The 20341-nt window shown below is 40.9% G+C and overlaps 1 protein-coding gene across 6 annotated transcripts in view; it reads right to left on the bottom strand.

Annotated features, from left to right (window-relative positions):
• kif13ba (kinesin family member 13Ba) overlaps window positions 1–20341 on the bottom strand; it is a 48455-nt gene that overhangs the window by 15373 nt on the left and 12741 nt on the right. For all 6 annotated transcript variants that reach the window (XM_050052778.1, XM_050052705.1, XM_050052855.1 and 3 more), the window contains exons 4-14: window positions 11352–11364; window positions 10712–10772; window positions 10441–10533; window positions 9479–9659; window positions 8799–8886; window positions 8212–8346; window positions 1561–1673; window positions 1025–1136; window positions 672–884; window positions 480–590; window positions 227–361 (exon numbers count right to left, since the gene is read on the bottom strand). In XM_050052778.1, the coding sequence (XP_049908735.1) occupies window positions 227–361; window positions 480–590; window positions 672–884; window positions 1025–1136; window positions 1561–1673; window positions 8212–8346; window positions 8799–8886; window positions 9479–9659; window positions 10441–10533; window positions 10712–10772; window positions 11352–11364 (1255 nt within the window). The remainder of the gene's footprint in view (window positions 1–226; window positions 362–479; window positions 591–671; window positions 885–1024; window positions 1137–1560; window positions 1674–8211; window positions 8347–8798; window positions 8887–9478; window positions 9660–10440; window positions 10534–10711; window positions 10773–11351; window positions 11365–20341) is intronic.

Genomic DNA, 20341 nt, shown 5'->3' on the forward strand with positions numbered 1-20341 from the left:
GTTATGAAAAAAAAACTTTAGTTTACATAATCCAAATACTGTGCATGTATAAAGATTTGATTTGAGATTGATTTCATGTTATGTTTAAAGTGCAGATGGATTGGAAAATGTGCCCAACAGATAAAGAACCCATTTAAAGGGATAATATCGGTAATAGTGTTTGGTATTCTGTATAAATAGGGAGGCACAAAGTACTGCATTATGAAGAATGTGCATGTGAGTGTACCTTCAGATAGTACACCAGCAGTTCATTGAGAGCAGGATCGGCGTTAAGGTTGACAAGAAAGCTCTTATCATCTCCAACTTTAATCCCTGAAGACTGAAGAGAAATACCCAGACTCTCTAACTGCTTCTGACGCTCCTACAAACACACAGACACAAAGATCATTTTCAGACAGTGTAGAAAATCAAACCAGGAGTGACAATGTACATTAGCTCAATACGTTTGGTTTAATAACCATATGTTCTGTGTGTCTTACCTGTGCAATCTCCTCAGTTTTACGAAGCTTCTCCTCCCAGGTGATGGTCATCTCTTGAATCAACTTTTCTGACTCTTCCAGACGGTCTTTCAGCTCTGGAGCCTTTAAAGACTGGAGGAAAAACAGCAGATGAGAGTATAAGCAAGCAGAGATATCTAAATGCTGATTTCTGAGATTCCTAAGATATCTCACCTCTGCCTGAGTCAGTTGTTCTCTTAGTTTCTCTACTTCCTCTCGGAGTTCCCTGATAATGCGAGCATTGGGATCTTCGTTCACGACAGCATGGTTAACAATGTTCTTTGCTCGGTCTGCATAGCGCAGCGTCGACAGGGTCTCCTCATAGTTGTCTGCTGCTGGACTCACAGTTGCAACCATCGCTGTGCGACTGTTGCCACCCAGACAGTCCTGGAGAAAAGCAAATACGCAAGATGCAGAGAACACGGACACAGAGAAATTTTAAGAAAATACAGAAAATGCACTGGATAGTCAAACGAGGGAGATGTATTTTCCACTGTTTCTGATAAACATCTTCATGGTGTATGTACCTTCAGTAGCCATGTCAGAACAGAGTCTCTGTAAGGAACAAACTTGTTCTTGTTCTTGGCTGTTCCCTGTTCAGCTAGCGCCGAGATCACCAGGCCCAGGGTGGTGAGAGACCTGACAAACACACAAAAACACTGCAGTCAAGTGCTTTCCATTTCATTTCATGTATCTGTTCAGAGGTTAGTTTCACTATGTCCCTGTTCCTTTAGCGTCTCTCACTATTTGTGTGTTGTGATTACTAACATTATACAATGACTATGGTGAAAGCTAAGTTGCTGCAGCAGGGCACCACTATAAACCAGCAACACACATTGTATGTTTTCTTTCACATTTGAGTCTAAAGAGTGAAATGACAAAACTCTGTGGTTAGTAAAAAATGTCTTGCGAAAGAACGTAACACTGCCAGAGAGAAAACATCTGTAAGGCAATTTGGGGTTTAGACTCAAAAAACAGCCTGATGGAACACCCAATCATGGGGTTTGTGTGTGTGTGTGTGTGTGTGTGTTCAGTGTGTCTATGTTGAACTGCTTTTGCGTACTTGTTGATGTTGCTTCCCTCCTTGAGTCGTTCCCCTGCTGCTCCAGTCTTTGCTGCTCGCTCACTCCCAGCCAAATCTACCAGACTCAATCGACTCACCTTCTCCCCGCTTGTCTACAGAGAAAGAGAGGCGGAAAGAACGAAAGAAAGTATGATTATCGTCTCATTCTCTACAGTATATTCAGCTGGCAACTTGTAATTTCTTTATCTAAACATCAATGGTCCCCATACTGTTCACTGGCAAAACTTCCTAGGTTTTGTGGATAAATGTTTCTGTTAACATTTCTGTCCAAACTAGACAGCTTTCAGTTTGCTTTGGTGGCAAACTGCACCAAAGGTGAACTTTGCACAGACTATGTTTATTCTATCACTGGCCATAACTGACAGTATTTGACATTAGGTAATATTGTCAACAATGAATTACATCATCAAACTCCAGAATGACTCTAAATGACATATGGCATACCGGTATATGTTTTTAACAGCAATAATGGCAGTCTTAAATGCCACTTAAATGCAGCATCATACAGTTTCAGTGGGCATGGGCTGATTTTAATTTGTGACCACTGTAAATTCAATAAGCTTTTATCCTCCCTCTTTGAACTGTATGTTCACAAGCTGCTCAGATTCAGGATGTTCAACCACATGGTGATAAGCACTGCAATGTCCAGCCTGGTCTAAGACATACAAATGTCTTGGAGCTGCAGTCTAGGACATTAATGTAGATCTGGGTGTGCTGACATTACTGAAAGCACTACTACCATACATCCACATGAGGTCTAATAGGACTTTGATGGCTCAATAATCACAGAGGAGGCACTACATCAAGGCAATCCCTGCTGGGTTTTCAGGAGCTTTCGACTGAGAATTACTCTGAATGGCCAGCATGACAGCAGCAGACAATCCAGAAATAAACAACAAGGTGTTTGGCTTTATCAGAAAGCTCCTCCGTCAATTTGATCTCGTTTGGCTGGATGCTTTTGTCCACTCTTGCTCAGAAGACCTTCTCTATGCTTTCTCTGATTGCTCTGATTCTACTGATCAGGCGCTGCCAAAATGTTCAGTTAGTGTTTAGTTTCTCATCTTTCGGTCCCTTGTTGACAGGCTCCATCGGTTTCTTCTCATGGGCTGTTGAAGATTTGGATATCACATTGTAATCTACACTGGGACAGATCCACTCCTGGCTGAGCGTGACAGGTCAGTGGCTGACAAGGCTGAATGTAACACCTGATCTTCATCTGCTGCACAGCAAAAGCAGCAGCTCAAAATCAGCAGATGCAGTCCTCTGTCTGGGTCAACAGTGGACCGATTCAACCACAGCACTATCGCAGGCTCAGAAGCATTTAGCCAAAGGCCAATACACCAACATGTACCTATGCGTGTAAGACACAAGTGAAGTATAAACCTTTGCATAGTCAGTACAGACAGCTGCACTTCTTAAATTTAATATATACATTTATTCCATCAGACTGTCGACTGAAAGTCTTTGGTAAAACATGTCTGGTGTCTGCTAGAAGTCTTTACAATAATAAAGCTCTGAATGGAAAGAGTTTTCCCATTAGCATCACAGAAACAATGAGGTGCCTGACACTGCCCAGATCCTGTGATATTGTCCTCCTTGTTGAGGAAACAGGTTTACTCCTACACACTCATAGCTCCATGAATCAGTCTCCTGCTATCTTCTTTAGTGGTGTGAACTTTGTAATAATGAAAACTTTCAACTGACTGATAAACACACCTCTTTAACAAATGCCTCTCGTAAACCTCTTCGAAAAGAGTGTTTTTTCCACATTTTTACAGAGCTTTGCCTAAAAATAATCTACTGCCGCTCCTCACAGCTGTCGTCCTGCATTTCATATGAATGCTTCTGTTTTCAGATACTTAAGTGATCACCATAAGAACACCGCAACCTCTGAAAATCCACCTAAATCCATGTGATGCTGAGAAATAAAGCACATAAAAATTTGTTTACTAAACTTAGTCATGAGTGCTGGACAAGAGACTGCAAGAGACAAATACACACACTTTGTTCTTTTGCATACAGAAACATGGTGGTGGAGCTCTGTGTGATGGAGAGGAGAGTACAGGGTATGTGTTCCTGATAAATGAGTGTGTGAGTATTGTGAGAACAAAGAATAAAGTTTGATCATAAGAAAAAAACTTATCACACATCTCACACCACATTAAAATTCCAGGCAAACTTAAAACCTGTAAAGATCCAGACTCAGAACTAACTGATAAAGATCAATTTCAACTGCACTGATACAGATCAGCCTCAGCCCAGCACTGCTTCCGATCCCCAGAGTACAGCAAATTATTAAACAACCAAGAGTTTTATATCTGGGACACTGAGCACATAAACTCCAAAAATAGACTACAACTTCTTTTTTTTAAATAGGGCCTGAATCTGTAAATAGCTACGACAGAGCCAGATAGAGGAGGGGCAAAGCTGGTGACTGTGAACACCAGTAAATACAGCAGGAAGCTAAAACTTAGAGTAATTCAATAATTACAGCTCCTTATGGCAATGAACAATGACTGGAACGTACAGTGTCAGGTCCTGTTACCTGTTGGTGTCAGACTTGGAAATAAATACCAGTAAACCAACTCTACTTTGCTTTGTTTATCAATGTGCATGTGTATGTCTCTGCATTTTTATCAACAGTGTACAGTATGCAGACACTCTTTGGTTCTATTCAATTTTTAGCATCTAGCCGGATGATGAAACAGTGAAAAGGAGGAAATACCAGCCACTGTGGCATTTTCCTTTCTTAACAAGGGATTCTGTAACCAGGAGAGATGATACCTGGGTCAGTAACCAGATCAGTAGGCAGGACATTCAGCTTGTCTAACTACTTGGCAGTGGCTTTAAGGTACCAGCACAGAACAAGTGTCAGAGCATGAACATGCTGCTCCATTTGGTAAACAATCTAGTAGATGTCATCATGTGAAAAAAGAAAAAACAATCTCTTTTTGAACTCTGAACAACACTAAACCAATTCACCAAAGCTTAGCTAGAGTTAGCAAAACACAGAACAAAATAGCAAACAACTGAGAGGTGGTGGCAAATGGGGCCAAAGTGCAACCTGATTGAACTTTGAGTGTTTCATTTACAAGTCTGTGCAGGGCATGCTACTGAAAGGAAATCCTGTGATGAGCGTCAGCATGACTCATCCAGCACTGGCTGATTTCACTACCAGTCACAGGTGGCTTTTTTTAATCGTGTCGCTTCATAACTGTTCCTGACACTGGCTGAGCCATTAGGGGGTACAGATGAGCTCCAATGCTATGATCACTAAAACAGAAGACGGTCTGCATATAATTAACAAGTAGCTGAACGCTAAATCCAGTTACATGAATGAGGTAATCAAATGTGGAGTCATTTTAAGGATGTAACCAATTATCATTTTCATTATCGATTCATCTAATAATGATTTTATGGGTTAATTAATTAATCTTTTGGCCCATGATAAGTCAGAAGATAATAAGAAATGCACATCACAGGTTCTCCTAAATCCTACTTTGTGTGAAGCTGGAACCAGAGAACGTGTCATAGTTTTGCTTGATGAATAATCTAAACAATTAACTGTAGTTTATTTTTCTGACCATCAACGTATTAGTGCTAAACACCAAGTTACGATATATACATATACATATATACATACATGTATATATATATATATATGTATATGTGTATATATATATATGTGTGTGTGTGTGTGTATGTATATATATATGTGTATATATATATATATATATATATATGTGTATGTATATATATATATATGTGTGTGTGTGTGTGTGTGTATATATATATGTGTATATATATATATATATATATATATATGGTTTTCATATGCACTCCATGCATGTAATTAGCAAACACTCTGGGGCTTCAATATACATTAGTTGTTACTGCTTTTAATGGCCTTGAAACCCTGTTTAGCAGCCTGAAGATCAACTGTTGTTTGAAAGCACTGGAGGTATTTTTGCATACTGTGCACAGTGCTGCTTGTTGTTTTCCTTTGTCTTCTTCTGCACTTTGAACACAAGTCCAACATCCCTGACAACTGCTGAATAGAACAAAGCAACAAAATGTGGAACACAAAAACAGGCATTATACTTAATACTGAACAACCAGCACTATGTGAATAAGATATAGAACTAATTCACAGAAGCTTAAAGGGATAGTGCACCCAAAAAATGAAAATTCAGTCCTCACATCCCTTGCGGAGATCGGCAGGGGGAGCAGCCAGCACACCTAATGGCAGACGGCGCCCCAGACTAACGTCCAAGAACACAAAATTGAATCCACAAAGTATCTCCATACTGTTCATCCATAGTGATCCAAGTGTGTTGCAGCCCCAACATAAAAAGCTGTTTTGAAAAACGTCATATGAACTCTGTTTTTAGCCTCACTGTAGCCTGTAGCTCTGACTGCTTCTCTGTGCTCCGCGCTCACGCGTGCGCGCTTGCGTGCGACCAGCGAAAGCATGAGCTTAGCACACCCGTGTTTACATCACGTGACACGTGCATCGCACGGGGAGACAACGGTAACCACAGTAGCTAAAAGATAATGTGCACTACGGTCTTTTAGCAAAGAACAGCCCAACATGTCTGAAGACTTTGAAATTGAGGAGAAACAGCATTTCTTTGTTGAGCCGTATTTGTTTGAGCTCGAGTATATGGACGGAACTCAGGCTACTGGACGAAGCAGCCGCCGCAGCTCATGAGCCTAACCCTCTACTGGACGAAGCAGCCGCCGCAGCTCATGAGCCTAACCCTCAGCCAGCCGCAGAATACCAGAGTGGAGCACTGGAAACCAGGTGGTGTAGTTGTTTCAAATGCAAAGCAATGCCAACGGATGAGGAAAGTCTTTGCTGCTCAGACTGGGAATTGGCGATGCCTGCACTTGAGAATCTGGACATCAGTACTGACGAGACTGCTGCTCTTCAGAGACCGTGCATCACCGATCACCCTGAGCGCGCACATGTGAGCGCGGAGCACAGAGAAGCAGTCAGAGCTACAGGCTACAGTGAGGCTAAAAACAGAGTTCACAAGACGTTTTTCGAAACAACTTTTTATGTCGGGGCTGCAGCACACTTGGATCACTACGGATGAGCAGTATGGAAATGCTTTGAGGATTCAATTTTGTGTTCTTGGACGTTAGTCTGGGGCGCCGTCTGCCATTAGGTGTGCTGCCCCCCCCGCCCCCCCGCCAATCTCCGCAAGGGATGCGAGGACTCTAAAACTTCACCAGGGCCTCCGTCGGCATAAGGGTGAATAGCTGAATGGCTGAATTTTCATTTTTGGGTGGACTATCCCTTTAAATTGCACTAAATCAGCTCACATCTGGTTTAGTCAGACTTGTAGTGGTCAGAGAGGAGTTTCTTGTGAGAATGTTAACTCATTTTAAATTTTCAGTGTGTCAGTCACTTGTTTTTTTGTATTTAGAATGAGGAGACAATAAAATAACACACCTAAGACAATAAAGAGCTGACTGGTCCAATTACAGGGTGTGTAAGCTAAGTGATTCACTCACTGACTACACAGTCTACACCTTAGCTGTTTGCTTGATGAACCTACTGACTGACTGACCAACTTAGTGACTGACTCTGGGTGTGCTTTGAAAACAGAGCAGGCTGTATCAGCTGACAAACTCAAAGTCATGCCTGTGAATTATTAACAGGATTCGCTGGTGGCAAGTTGGTCTGGAAATAAGAGCAAGATGCAGCAGAGCCTAAGTGGGTCGTGAGGATGGAGAATTAGTCATTGAGGTCTTGTCTTGGAGTGCCTGGTCAGACAGCTGAGCTGACATCATCCAATTTTGTAACTACCTTTTCACCCACTGGCTGCAGGGGATGACTGACAGACACCAGAGAAGTGTATGCTATTACACAGAGCAGACAAGAATGTCTGGATTCTATTAACAAAGGGATTCACTACTAGTACATCATAAGCCTATAATATAAAAAGAAATTGGCAATACTATAACAGAAAAACAATACCACATCCACAATGAATTCACCAGTTATTAGAATTCGTAAATGACCACAAGAAGTAGCAGATGGATTCTGGGAGAACAGAATGTGGGGAGGAAAGGCATTTAATGTCTGATGATGTGAAAACTAGGGTGAACTTGAAGTGCACCAGGGATGAATGGGACACACTGAAAAAGGACTGACTTCTTCAGACAACTGTAATACCAAACAACTTCTGTCCTAAAAAAGTATGTCAGTATGCCAGTGGCAGCTGAGGTCAGGCCCAGCGTCCAGCAGCCACTCTGGCCCCACACCATTCCACAGAGTGGGCACCATGGCCTAAACAAACCCTGGTCAGCTGTCAGCAGGCCCCACCCTACTGACCATCCCAGCCCAGAGAAGTAAGCACACTCATTATCTGGTGGACTTTATCAATGATGAATGATTGACAAATTCAATATAAGACACCACAGGTCCAGATCCATCTAAATCCAGTTCAAACAATATCACATCAACACCTGCTATAAACACCAATTATCTATATTTCTACTGAGACATACATTGAGCCCACGGCATCTCAGAAATTAATTTCTGCTCTCTTCTGTTATTTAAAGTTTCCATTAAAAGTGATAAAAACTGTGCCCAGCCTGTGTGTGTCAGTCACATCTTACCCCAGACTGCAAGTCTTTCAGTGTGTGTGTGAGGATGATGTTGAAGACGGCGTGTGATCGACTGCTCTCCTCATTCATGTTGGTAGCAGCGACAGTCCGAGACTTATTCCCCTCTGACATCAAAGACTCAATGTCCTGTCAGAACAACAGAAAACAAACAATAAATAAATGAAAAATAATAATTAATATTTTCCCATTTTGCTTCTCCCTGCATAATAACCTTATACAACTGTGAACTGTTAAACAGTACACTTAGTGAGGTTCTATACATGTTTATGTATTTAGTGACTGCTTCAATTGGTGAAGAGCTTGAGTCTCCCGGAAAGCCCAAAATAAACTATAAAATGTAATTAATTCTGACATTTTTTAAACTAGCCTCTCTTCGGTGTGATGGATGAGACTACTAAGCAGATTGCTGCTGAGAAAGAATGCAAATAAAATGCTCTGCTCATGTGTCGGCATAACACTGACACACTGGTCAGAGTGGCTGCCATCCGATGTAGCAGCCACAATGCAACAAAGCAGCAGCATCAGTAAATCAGTGACATAAAAGCATTGTTAAAACAATTTGAAATAAGTATTTTTACCTTGTAGCTGGCCACAGCTAGTCGAGACAGGCCATCTACGTAGGGACCCAGAACTTTATGTTCCCTCACCCTCAGAGTTTGTCTACCCCTGAACAGAAAATAAAAACAGGTTTAAACACACATAAACACATCCACTCTTGGTAAATTACTATTCATCTGATTATAAGCAAGAGTGGCGGTATATGCTCAGCTGGTTCTGGCCACCACTACAACTTTCCCCACTTCATAGAGACTTTGTTAGCACTTGGCTCTCTGACCCTGATTCAAACTTGCTCCAGGCCTGACAACTTCATCATTATCAGCTCCACAGCAAAGCCCATATGGCTGTCAGATGGTCTGCTTCTCTTTGGCCCATTTTACTGAGGTTAAAGGTCACACAGTGACTGAAGGTCAGAGGTTATGCTGTCTGGGGCAGCAGACACAGGCCTGTGCTCCTGATTTACTGCTGACCTGCTGGACATGAACTGGACTCCATCAGTGACTGCAGGGCAGGGGAGTGATCTTTTCATTCACTGACCACAGCAGCTGGTGGTACCATAATCCATCAGCAACTTTCTCTGGTTCTACCAACTCACATATATATCGGTATATTTAATATATAGAGCCAAAACAACCTGCAGGTAGAAAGAAAATTATCCCTCCTTTCCTCACAGGGTCAGAAGATTAGGTTTCTGGCATACCCTTTGGGGTCGAGCAGATCTCGGACCTTCTCGTTGTAGATCTCCATGTAGGACACCTCGACAGTGAAGCTCTCCTCCTCCCGTTCGTGACTCTGGGTTCGATCAAACAAAGCACTGCAGAGCCGAGGAATCAGACCTGGCTGGTCTCCTGAACCCATCATGGTGTACGACTTCCCCGAACCTGGTAACAACACACAGACAATGGAACAGGTAATTAAAACAGCCTCATATACGCTAAGTGGCCACTACTTTAGGTACAAATGTGCAATCTAATGCAACTCAATACAACAGCTATGCCATAAATTCCACCATTGAACATTTAAAATGCTCAGTTTTGCTTGATATTGTGCAAAAATATGTAAATTCAGTGACATGTAAATTACTAGGGTTATAGTTAAAGGTGTTGTTGGACTGAACTGGATTATATTAATCAAATTTTCCGTCAACATTGGTCTGATTTATCAGCTCTAACAAGTTTTTGTTAAAAGATTTGTAGTGTTTAGATTATGTGTAGTCTGAGAGAAGAGATACATCTTTTTACACAGTGACTACACTGGACATGTTTCAGCCCTGTTTTGTCAGTCATCAGTCCGATGGAAGAGAAACACTTGCATTTTAACAAGTGCAGATAGATTCCTCATACGCAACATTGCTTAGGTGTGTTTGGGTTTTAGCAATGATTGTGTAGATCTGTCATGCTTCCACTGGTTGAAAACTTCTTTTAATGCTTTGGTATTTTGTTTATTCTGGAAAGAAGAGAGGCTGTCCAACGTTCCTGCCACAACACATCCACAATGACTCTCCTCTTTTAATCATTATACAGACAGCTTCAGGGCACTATGCTAACCGGAGCAAAGAGAAATTGTTCATATTGTGTCATGTAGTTATCTCTTAGGCTCTGTTAATGAATTTATTCATATCATAATGACTACAGGACAGTGCCTTGTCTTGTGATAAATTACCAGTTTGTCCATAGGCAAAGATACAGGCATTGTAGCCCTGGAAGGCATTGTGGAGAAGACTTTCCCCAAGGCACTGGAAGACCACCTCCTGACCTGGAGACAGACAGACAGACAGACAGACAGACAGACAGACAGACACAGACAGACAGACACAGACAGACACAGACACAGACACAGACACACACACACACACACACACACAAGGAATTTTATTCTGTATCATTGTGAATATTTACTCTTCCCAAACTGAGCTGTCAGTTAATGAACTCACCGGCAAATTTCTCCTTATCTGTCTCATCCATGGACCAGAAACAGTAATCATAGGCAAAGACCTGGGAGGTGAAAACAGTAACAGTATGAGAGACACGAACAACAGAAACCTATAGCAGATGATAATGCCGCAATGTTAACATTTAATAACAAATTTTGCCTTTTAATTCCAGTGCATTTTTTGGGAATATATACTAAACTGGGTCAACTAGGAAATATGATGTAGATATTATCCATCTAATCAGTTTGATTCAATTAACTTTCAATTGAGGAACAGAGTTCGATACAAATGACTGCAACACTGTATTTTATGTTTCATGTGGTTTATGTGGCACCATGGGACATTTTTCAGATGATAGCAAAAATATAAATGCTACACAGCCAAAAATATGTTAAAAAGTTACCTAGCAACAAGTATTCCTTGAGAGTTTAAAGTTTATGAGTTAAACAAAACATTTCCGGCAGAATTTGTTTTTCAAATCATTACTTTGTATCACTGCCTGTGCAGTGCAGTTGCTCCCAGTTCACAAACTGAGACGGAGAAATACAGCCGCTTCTTTGTGTAACACAGATGATTCACAACCCTGGAATTAGCTCAGTGTTAAAAATGTCTGTGCATGTTTGTGTGTGTGTGCTGTTACCTTGGACTGGTTCCTGATGATGTTGGGAGGGTCAAGGTCCACAGAAGCATGTGGAGAGATAGAGAGATGACATTTAGTGAACATGTTACAGAGGATGCAGTATGTTAAGCAATTCAGAACAGGCTGTAGTGAAGTCGCTTCAGGTTTCATCTGTTCCAAATTGAAAATGGAAATTATTTATCTTGTTATCTATGAATATTTTTAAATAATTATCATGTGTCACTCTAATTAGAAAAGTAAGGGAGAGAAACAAAGACACGGGTGAACAGAGATAGATAGAAAGACAAAGGCAGAGAGAGAGCCACTGGCCTCAGGCTCAGTCACTTTAGCACACATTTGATTCACAATCAGCCTTGTGCGTGAGTAGCTTGTTTACATCTTGTTTGTTTGTTTGTCACGTGTCAAACCATTTTCTCAGGGGATTTGGTCTGTGGATGTCAAGGGTAGACACTGCATTCATCTCTGAGGGCTTGGGGAGACATAAAAATTCTCTGGGACTGGGTGAACTGTTGTGGGAATGGCTGTGTGTGGGCATATGTGTGTGTGTGGCACTGAGTGGTGGAGGGGGTTGGCACTGAGGCTGGCAGAGGGTTGAGGTAGAGTGTGGTGGAATCAGATGGTGGCGTTGAGGGGTTACTGGGTCGAGGTCATGCTCAGAAATGAACAGGGACAAGAGGGAAAAATGCCTCTGAAAGTAAAAAACAAATTTGACATTTAAAAAGAGAAGGGGAATGGCCCCAATATCTGCATGATCTTTTACAGAAAAAACTGAGGGAATACATGTGCAAGCAGGCATCTACAGTACACACATGAACCCACACACAAACATATCAGAATTCTGAGTGTTTAGCCAACAGTCATGTCCTTTAAAACTGATCTCCTCAACACACAGACAATCCCTCCATCTTGCTAGCTCTACATATGAGGAATGTCAGAGCATCCAGACCAGGCAAATTGATTTTAAGAGGTATATTATAAAATGAAAAAGCAATTTAAACAATAAAACACTGACAGAAAGATACAGTTACAGAAAGATAAACCTAAAACCTTTTATGCAAAACACAGAAAAATATGCTACATTTAAATTACAAGAGCACTCGATTTTTAACAAACAATAATAGTGCCAGGTATGTTCTTAGACAGATTTCAGCACTGTTTATGTCCAGATATGCTTATGACTGGCCTATAATTACACTCACTCACCCTGTTAATATACTAACTGGGAGTACAGCAATTTTTCACTACAGTTTTCAGCACATGGACCCACTAACTGTACTCCTTTCATGGAGTGCGTAATTATAAATGTGCCTAAAATTAAGTTGGTAGGCAATAAATCAAAATATTCTCATAGCTCTCAAAGCATTAAGGGCACAGCTGTCTGGGCATTTCAGCATTTTTACGTCATTAGATTCAATATTTGCTTTGATCTGTAGTTGAGAAACGCAATGGCACAGATCTTGATATTACAAATTACGCTGATCACATTTAAACAACTCAGTTACTGTGTGGTGCACTGAAAGAGCACAGGTTGGGGACCCTGCATACCACTAATTCATTGGGGCTGTCCTGAATATCAGTTGGGCATCAAAGCTTCAGTGAGAAATATCTATGGGGTAACAAAAGACAAGTACATGAGTCTGACTTCTTGAAACATGAGTTTTCAGTCGATGCACCTAAAATAATGTGAAAATTAGTGTCTTTGTTAGTGTGCAGCTTGCATTAACTTTGGCCATCATAGCTAGAAAAAAGTACTATGAAGATGGCTAAGCTGTTACTCACAGTTTTCAAGTGATTTGCCAGGCTCATTATAGATTACTGATACATGCCAGCTTCCTTTAGCATATCTGGCACACTTAGAAACTATTCCAGACGCCTGACTTTTTCAAGATTTTGCTAGCATATCATGTGTGACTGAAGTTAGATGATAGTGAGTCAGAGACACAAAATCAAAATGAACCATTCCAATGCTTTTTAAGACATTGATTACCATGGCAACGATTAAAGCTTTGAAGCATGGAAGCATTCGAGTCAGCCCTACAATTCATTTCAACACCCAAACTACCTGTCGTTCAGCAGTTGTCACATATTCTGCTACCAAGCTCTGCAACAACCTGATTCAAAACACAGCATCTGCTTTGCCTCCTAGACATGTAAGATGGGCTGCATGTGTTAAATGAGGACAATAAATAGGGTGATATTAGCTTAATTCAGCAAGACAAAGACGAATGCTGGTCAGTTATCTCTATTTTGACACATCAATATTTAAAGTTAACACCCTTATGATTTTGATGATTATCATAACATATTCCATGGACTATATCTTAACGGAGCAACACTTAAATCTGAGCTTAAGAAAAGTAGCCTGCCACTCTGTAAAAGATCAGCTTCAAGCATGTAGTTGGTAGTAAAAAAAAAAAAAAAAAAAAAAACGACAACGGTTGAAGGAACATTTTGTTACAGTATTTTCAAGCCATTGTCACATGAGCCAAACATTTACTTCAGAAAATGTTTGGCTCATGTGACAATGGCTTGAATTGTCAATTCTTAGTAAATTGGATTAAAACTCAGTGACATGATTTCCTGTGATTATGAAGTGACAACTGTCATTGTGGCATTAACATCAGCCATTTGGTAGGCGCTTTACTCAAATAGGCTTACTGTAATATGACAACATTAGGACTGGTGGTCCCTGAGGGAACAGAATCCAAAACACTGGCAGTCTCGTTGCCACTAACTCCTGCATTTGCCCTAGTGAATTTCTTTATTTTATAAAATCATCTCCTTTTTGGTGTTTCTGTGAAAACAGATTCTCCAGAAGCTAAAAAATTCTGATACTCTGTTCTCTCTCTTCTCATCTGAGCTGCCTCACTACAGGCAAAGCCTAGTCAATCTTACTCCTCCATCTGTGTTGTGCTGGCTCCGCCCACAGGGTGAGGGCAGCTGTCAATCAGAGAGCTGCGTCAAGTCAGATGATGAGGCCAGAGGTAAGAGACTAATAGCGTTTCACACCCACACATTTCTATCCTTATGAAGACCTTCAACTATATTCATTCTGTTTCTCAGTAATGCTCACCATCTGTGCATTAAAATACATTACAGACATGTCCTCATTCTAAATGTCTCCAACTAGCTCTCATACACATAGAAGTTTACGAACACACTCACAATACACTCGCACACCTGTTTCCTTTTACTCATGCACATTCTTTACAAGACGCCAAAGCTGCAGTTCTTGCACAAACCAGTCAGCATCCAGTCCAATCTGTAACACTTAATATTTCACTGACGTTCCAATGCTGACATGCTGCATTCTGAGAGAAATGCATGCAGAGTATTTCCTATCTGAAGCCTCACTGATCTCAGCAGCTCTCCTCAAGCCAGGATACAATCAGGTCATCTTCTACAATGAGCTTACATTTATATAGAATAGTTTTTGGCTCCACAGGACCTGAGGACTGTAGGAGTGGTGGTGGTGGGGGGGGGGTGTCACTGACTTGTATTAATTTAAAGGCTTGCTGATGTTAAATTGGGTGAATCCCTGATTCTCCAACATTCTTGTTCATCTGAATGCTCCCCACAGGGACTTTTAGAGCATCCTACATGCCTACCACAGTCATATCTCCAAGCACTTTAGGGTTGAAATCGGTCTGGCAGGTTTTGACGTACATAGTGATGACAGCTGTCATGGTTGCTTCAAAAGCTGCAGGCGAGAAGGGTCACCCATGTCTTGCACTCAAACGCCCATTAACGAAGCTAGGGGCCCCCCTGACCAATGAGATCTGAGAATGAGGCAGTCAGGAGAGCCATGAGCCCGCCTCCCTCGGTCCTCGAATACTTCTATTCGTCCCTCCTCCCTTCGGCCTGCTCCTCCGCTCTGATCACCGTCATTTAAAAAATAACTTAATGCATGGTTGCTCCCCCCCCTCCTCTTTCTCTACTGTTCTTGCATTCTTTTTTTTTCTCTCCGGGACTGTACCATCCACGGCTGTGTAGGGAGGATTGAGGAATGGAGGATGGAAAGGAGGCTGAAGGTAGCCAGGGGCGTCAGGGAGGAAAGAGGCTGGGCCTGAGACTGGAATGTTAAGCTGAAGCAGAAACAGCGTCAGTGTAACACAGCACATACTGATGGCACAGGACTACAGGACATGTAACAGGCTACTTCAGTTCAGCACACTGAATAACACTGTATAGGACAATAGTTCCCCACATACTGTGAAAATGATAATACGGACGACAACCTGAGCATATCCTGCTACATGCATACAAGCTATATGTCCAAGAGGACATAATGTGGATTATACCAATCACTGTGTAGGTGCTGTATCACTTCACAAATATAAAGTGCCGTGTTCTAGCAGCCTATGGATGTTAACTGTTGAAATCAAATTTACTGCCATGTCAAAGAGGCCATGTTACACCACCCAGTCTGAGGCTGGTTTTATTTACACAGCCTGAGGCTCTGGCAGGCGGTTATCTTTCACCTGTATTTATGTTATTTACTGTAAATATGTGGTATGTGTACCTGTTGCTTTATGGCAATTTGTCAAAGTCTTTTTATTAGGACAATCAACTTCAGGCAGTGCAAACTTCTGATGCAATATATATCAGCAATATAGTCTGCCATTTTCCTTTTACTTTCTCTTCTCTTTGCCCATTGGTGTCAAGGAGGAAACCTCTGAATAAAGCCAACTATATGCATAAGATAATATATCATACAGTCTACGGCTTAACTGAATGGCTAACATATTTATTTGAAATCTTGATTGACAATAAAACCTGAAAAGTACTAAGCTCAAGACAATTCCTCTGAAAAGGTCAGTAAAACAAACATATATTTATTAATAGTTCCTTCACTGATCGATTTTGACCATGCCTAGCTTGTGGCAAGTGGAGCAAATATGAATATGTCTTGACATTAAGCCCTTGCATCAAATAGAAACCTTATTCATTTGACTTTCTATCAATGTGATGACATAACTGGACCTCAGGATAGTAATGCTGTCTCATGCTAGCTTTCATGCTCTTCACAGACATTTAACAGCAAAGTTGACCTGGAAAATACTGGCTTGCGTGGTTAATGTTTAGCATCTCTCCATCACAGATGGTGAACCAGTTCACATGTAAGTAATACATTTTCTTGCCATTAAAATTCAGTCCTCAGTCAGGCCCGAGCCATACAGCACACAATGTTTTCCTATCCCTCGTCGAACCTGAGCTCAATGCTAGTTCCATACATTCATTCCATCTCACACAGTCTGGGTTCAACCTTACCAGTAGGGAAATCTGCATATTTGGATATAATGCTGCTGTCTGATGATGCATTGTTGGAAGGACACACCACATGGACAGTGGTGACTATTTAAGAGATAGACCACTGCACTGTGTCTGCTCTCCTCTTTCCCTCTGGAGCTACTACACAGCTAAAGAATGGTAAATTTATTGTTTCCACTTCACTGGTGTCACTCTTTAACTCTTCAGGCTTAATGTTGACTCCAACTCCGATCACATTTACTTTGGTTTATGGTCTGCCACCATACTGATGTGTTTATTTTAAGTCAGCATCTCCTTCCTATAGCCCAGACAAAGTCAGTTTATCCCCATGGTGATGTATTTATGGAGAGTTCAATATCCAATGGGCTGCTGAACAGCAATCGTTTTAATGCACCAACCTCTCTCCTATGGCTCTGACTTTCTGATAAAGAGTTTGTGAATGTGATGTTGTTAGGCAAGTCTCAGATGCTTGAGCTACCACCAGCACTTGAACGCACTACACACTGTTGCTGTTAAAAGCATGTGCTGCAAAGTGTTCGCTATACGTTTATATATTTCAAAAATTCAAATTTCCTAAATTGATTTTGTTCACTCAGTGGCATTAACTACCCAAAGTCCTGCCTGATCCCTGGCCAAGTGGTCTGAAATGGGAAAATTGTGGGGAAAATGAGCCCGTGTGGCCTGTGGATGAATGACATCCTCTTTCCTTAATTTGTAACCCTGTCATTATGTTAGTGGTCTGTTAGAAACTCCCACCATCACATGGCCAGGCTGGACTATTTAAGCACTTTGCCTTACCCTGCATCAAAACACCACTTTTCTATAATAACAAATAAACTGTAGATCCTTCATGTCCAAAACAGATATTAGCAGACCCAATAACACCAGACACACATACAATACCCACTGACACACACAAAATCATTCCAAAATATGGGGCCACACAATCTCTTTTGTATATCGCCTTGGAAACCAAGCCACTGGTCTGTGCCTCGGCGATGTCTGACAGGAGACAGATCGTTGTCAAAGTGTGTCAACATCCAGCTTCACCAAGCCAATGCAAACAGCCTCTGGTCATCATGCAAACTGGGGTGTCTGACTACACGGCTGCAGGGAGGTTAGCCGTCTGCTTATCAGACAGACCAGTACAAGGTGCCCTGGCCCTGCAGTTCAAACTCCAGAGGTCAGGACATCCCTGGTGGTTGCAAAGTGAATCAGGGAGGGCAGGTGCAAAAGCAGATGGGACATAATATAAAATGTATACAAGGTAAAATTGCCAGTACCAGACAGAAAAAAAATTATGTAAAAGAACACAGAGAGCTAGTACATCATGGCATTAATGCTTCCTTGATGATACCCTATAAGCAGTGATTTCAGAAAGCAAAATACTCAAACTTTATAAAACAAGATTAATGTCACCACCGCAGTGAGTCACTCAGTTGTGGCAGCGTGAGGAACTTAAGTCTCTCTGCCCAGTGAGCACTGCCGGTGGAAAAACTGAATCAGACACACAAGCAGAACACACAACTGACAACTAAGGAGTGAGAAAAAAAAGGGAAAGGAAATGACCTCCATGTGAGGTCCTTTCAAATTATTCATGTGGGGGGGGGGGGGGGGGATTCAGAAATAGTCTGTGGATGTTTTGATCAGGTAAACCACAGAATGTAATGTCAGTCCTAAGTTATAAGTTTAATTCATTAAAGTAGTTTGGGGTAAAGTTAAAATCATTTGCCATCAAACTCTTTGTTAGAACACTTTATCTTTTTTCTGCTTGAGGAAGGAACTTTGAGTTTCAGTAGATAAGGTGGGTGTTTAATAGAACTCATATTAACAATCTAATAACTTAATTTTATCAAAATAATAACTAGAATTCACAGATTAATTTGTTTTGCGGCTCACGACTTATTGTAATATAACAGCATGGGGTAGAATGGCAATGAGTAGGTCTACACACTGGCTCGACAAGGTCAGTTGTGTGTCAGGGTCGTTAAAGGCTCACTATTAACAAATCCTGTACATGGCCTTGTCCACTTTAAGTGATGGGTGGCCATTTCTCTCCCAGTGGACGAGACGGCCATTTCTAAGTTTAGCAAGAAAATGTGAAGTAGGCAAGAGAGCCACAAGAGGCCTAAAACATACAGTATGTATATTCAATGTTAAGAACATGGTGACACGGAGTTATAACTTGATAATGCACGCCTTTCAAAGGTCTCTTGCCTTGCATTTTTAATCTGCTGACTCCTGTATCAGTTTACATAAACCAAGTAGGAAGTGACCATAATCCAGTAAGAAAAAACACTGGTCAATATGATGTTATGTCTGTCAAGTTAGGCTTCAACAAGTAATTAACAAGAATTTTGCCCTGTTTGGATAATTTCCCAGCCTTGTTAATAGAAGGAACATAAAAAAAGAGGAGAGGAACAGCTTCGATTTAAAATAAATGGGTGCTATTTTCCAAACTCAAAAAACAGGTTGGTGCTAATGTATTGGCTGTAGGACATGCAGCCAGAGTTATAATCTAGCAATTTCTCAGTTTGTCTAAGTGCACTTACTAACCAGGAATAAGCTCTACAGCAAAGACAGTCAACACTTACAAATGAAAGTTCTATTTCCCAGCTGCTGTGAACCATTTAGTGCATAGATATCAGATCAACCCCAACAGCTTTTACCAATGAAGTGGATGGGAAACCGTTTCTGACAGCCCGAGATAAAACCCTTCATCTATATTTAAACAGAATTAATCCTTAGCTTCAGCAGCAACCCCCAAAACACTGGTGCAGACAATTTTTCAAACTTTATGACAGACTGGAGAGATTAGGAGTCTATTGCTGAAGATGTCACAGGTAAAGATCCCATAAAACCGGAGAACAGAGAAGTTTCATAGCATCACAACGGGCGTAAAAAGAATGCCAGAGGCTGTGTTGCCTCATGTACTCATGATACATTAAATACAATCCAGGAACTTCAGTTTGAGTAACAGATCTGTGGATTTGAAGGCTTATGAGATAACAAGACACTGCGTAGGGGTTTGTTAATGCATAGATAGGGTTGCAATGGTATAAGATTTTCACTGTATGGTGACTGTCTCAAAAATAGTTTCACTATATTACTATTACAGAATTAATATTATTATCAGTCAGAATGACCCTTAAAGGAATGAAAATGGAGGGGTGATTTTTGGTTGAAAAAATGTTTTATTACTATAATTGAAACAATTTTGTTAATGGAAGTATGTGTAATAAGTCTCCCCTTTGAAAATAAGTAAAATAAAGGGGAGATTATCCATCCAGCTAGAAAAGTAAATGTACACAGTGTGATAACGGTCAACTTTTATATCATGCTACACCTTGAAACTGGTATATCGCTGCAAACCTACTAATGGAAAGGATTTTACAACTCTGGAATGTCATCTCAGCTGTAATTATTTTATCTTTTATCTAGACTATCACGAGGTAAACTGTACAAATACAACCTTCACATTACAAAGAAATGTGCACTTGCATGTACAGTGGTGTGAAAAAGTGTTTGCCCCCTTCCTGATTTCTTACTTTTTTGCATGTTTTCCACACTTAAATGTTTCAGATCATCAAACAAATTTAAACATTAGTCAAAGATAACACAAGTAAACACAAAATGCAGTTTTTAAATGAAGGGTTTTATTAATGAGGAAGAAAAAAATCCAAAGCTACATGGCCCTGTGTGAAAAAGTGTTTGCCCCC

This window comes from Epinephelus moara, chromosome 1 (assembly GCF_006386435.1).
Source record: "Epinephelus moara isolate mb chromosome 1, YSFRI_EMoa_1.0, whole genome shotgun sequence".
NCBI lineage: Eukaryota > Metazoa > Chordata > Actinopteri > Perciformes > Serranidae > Epinephelus > Epinephelus moara.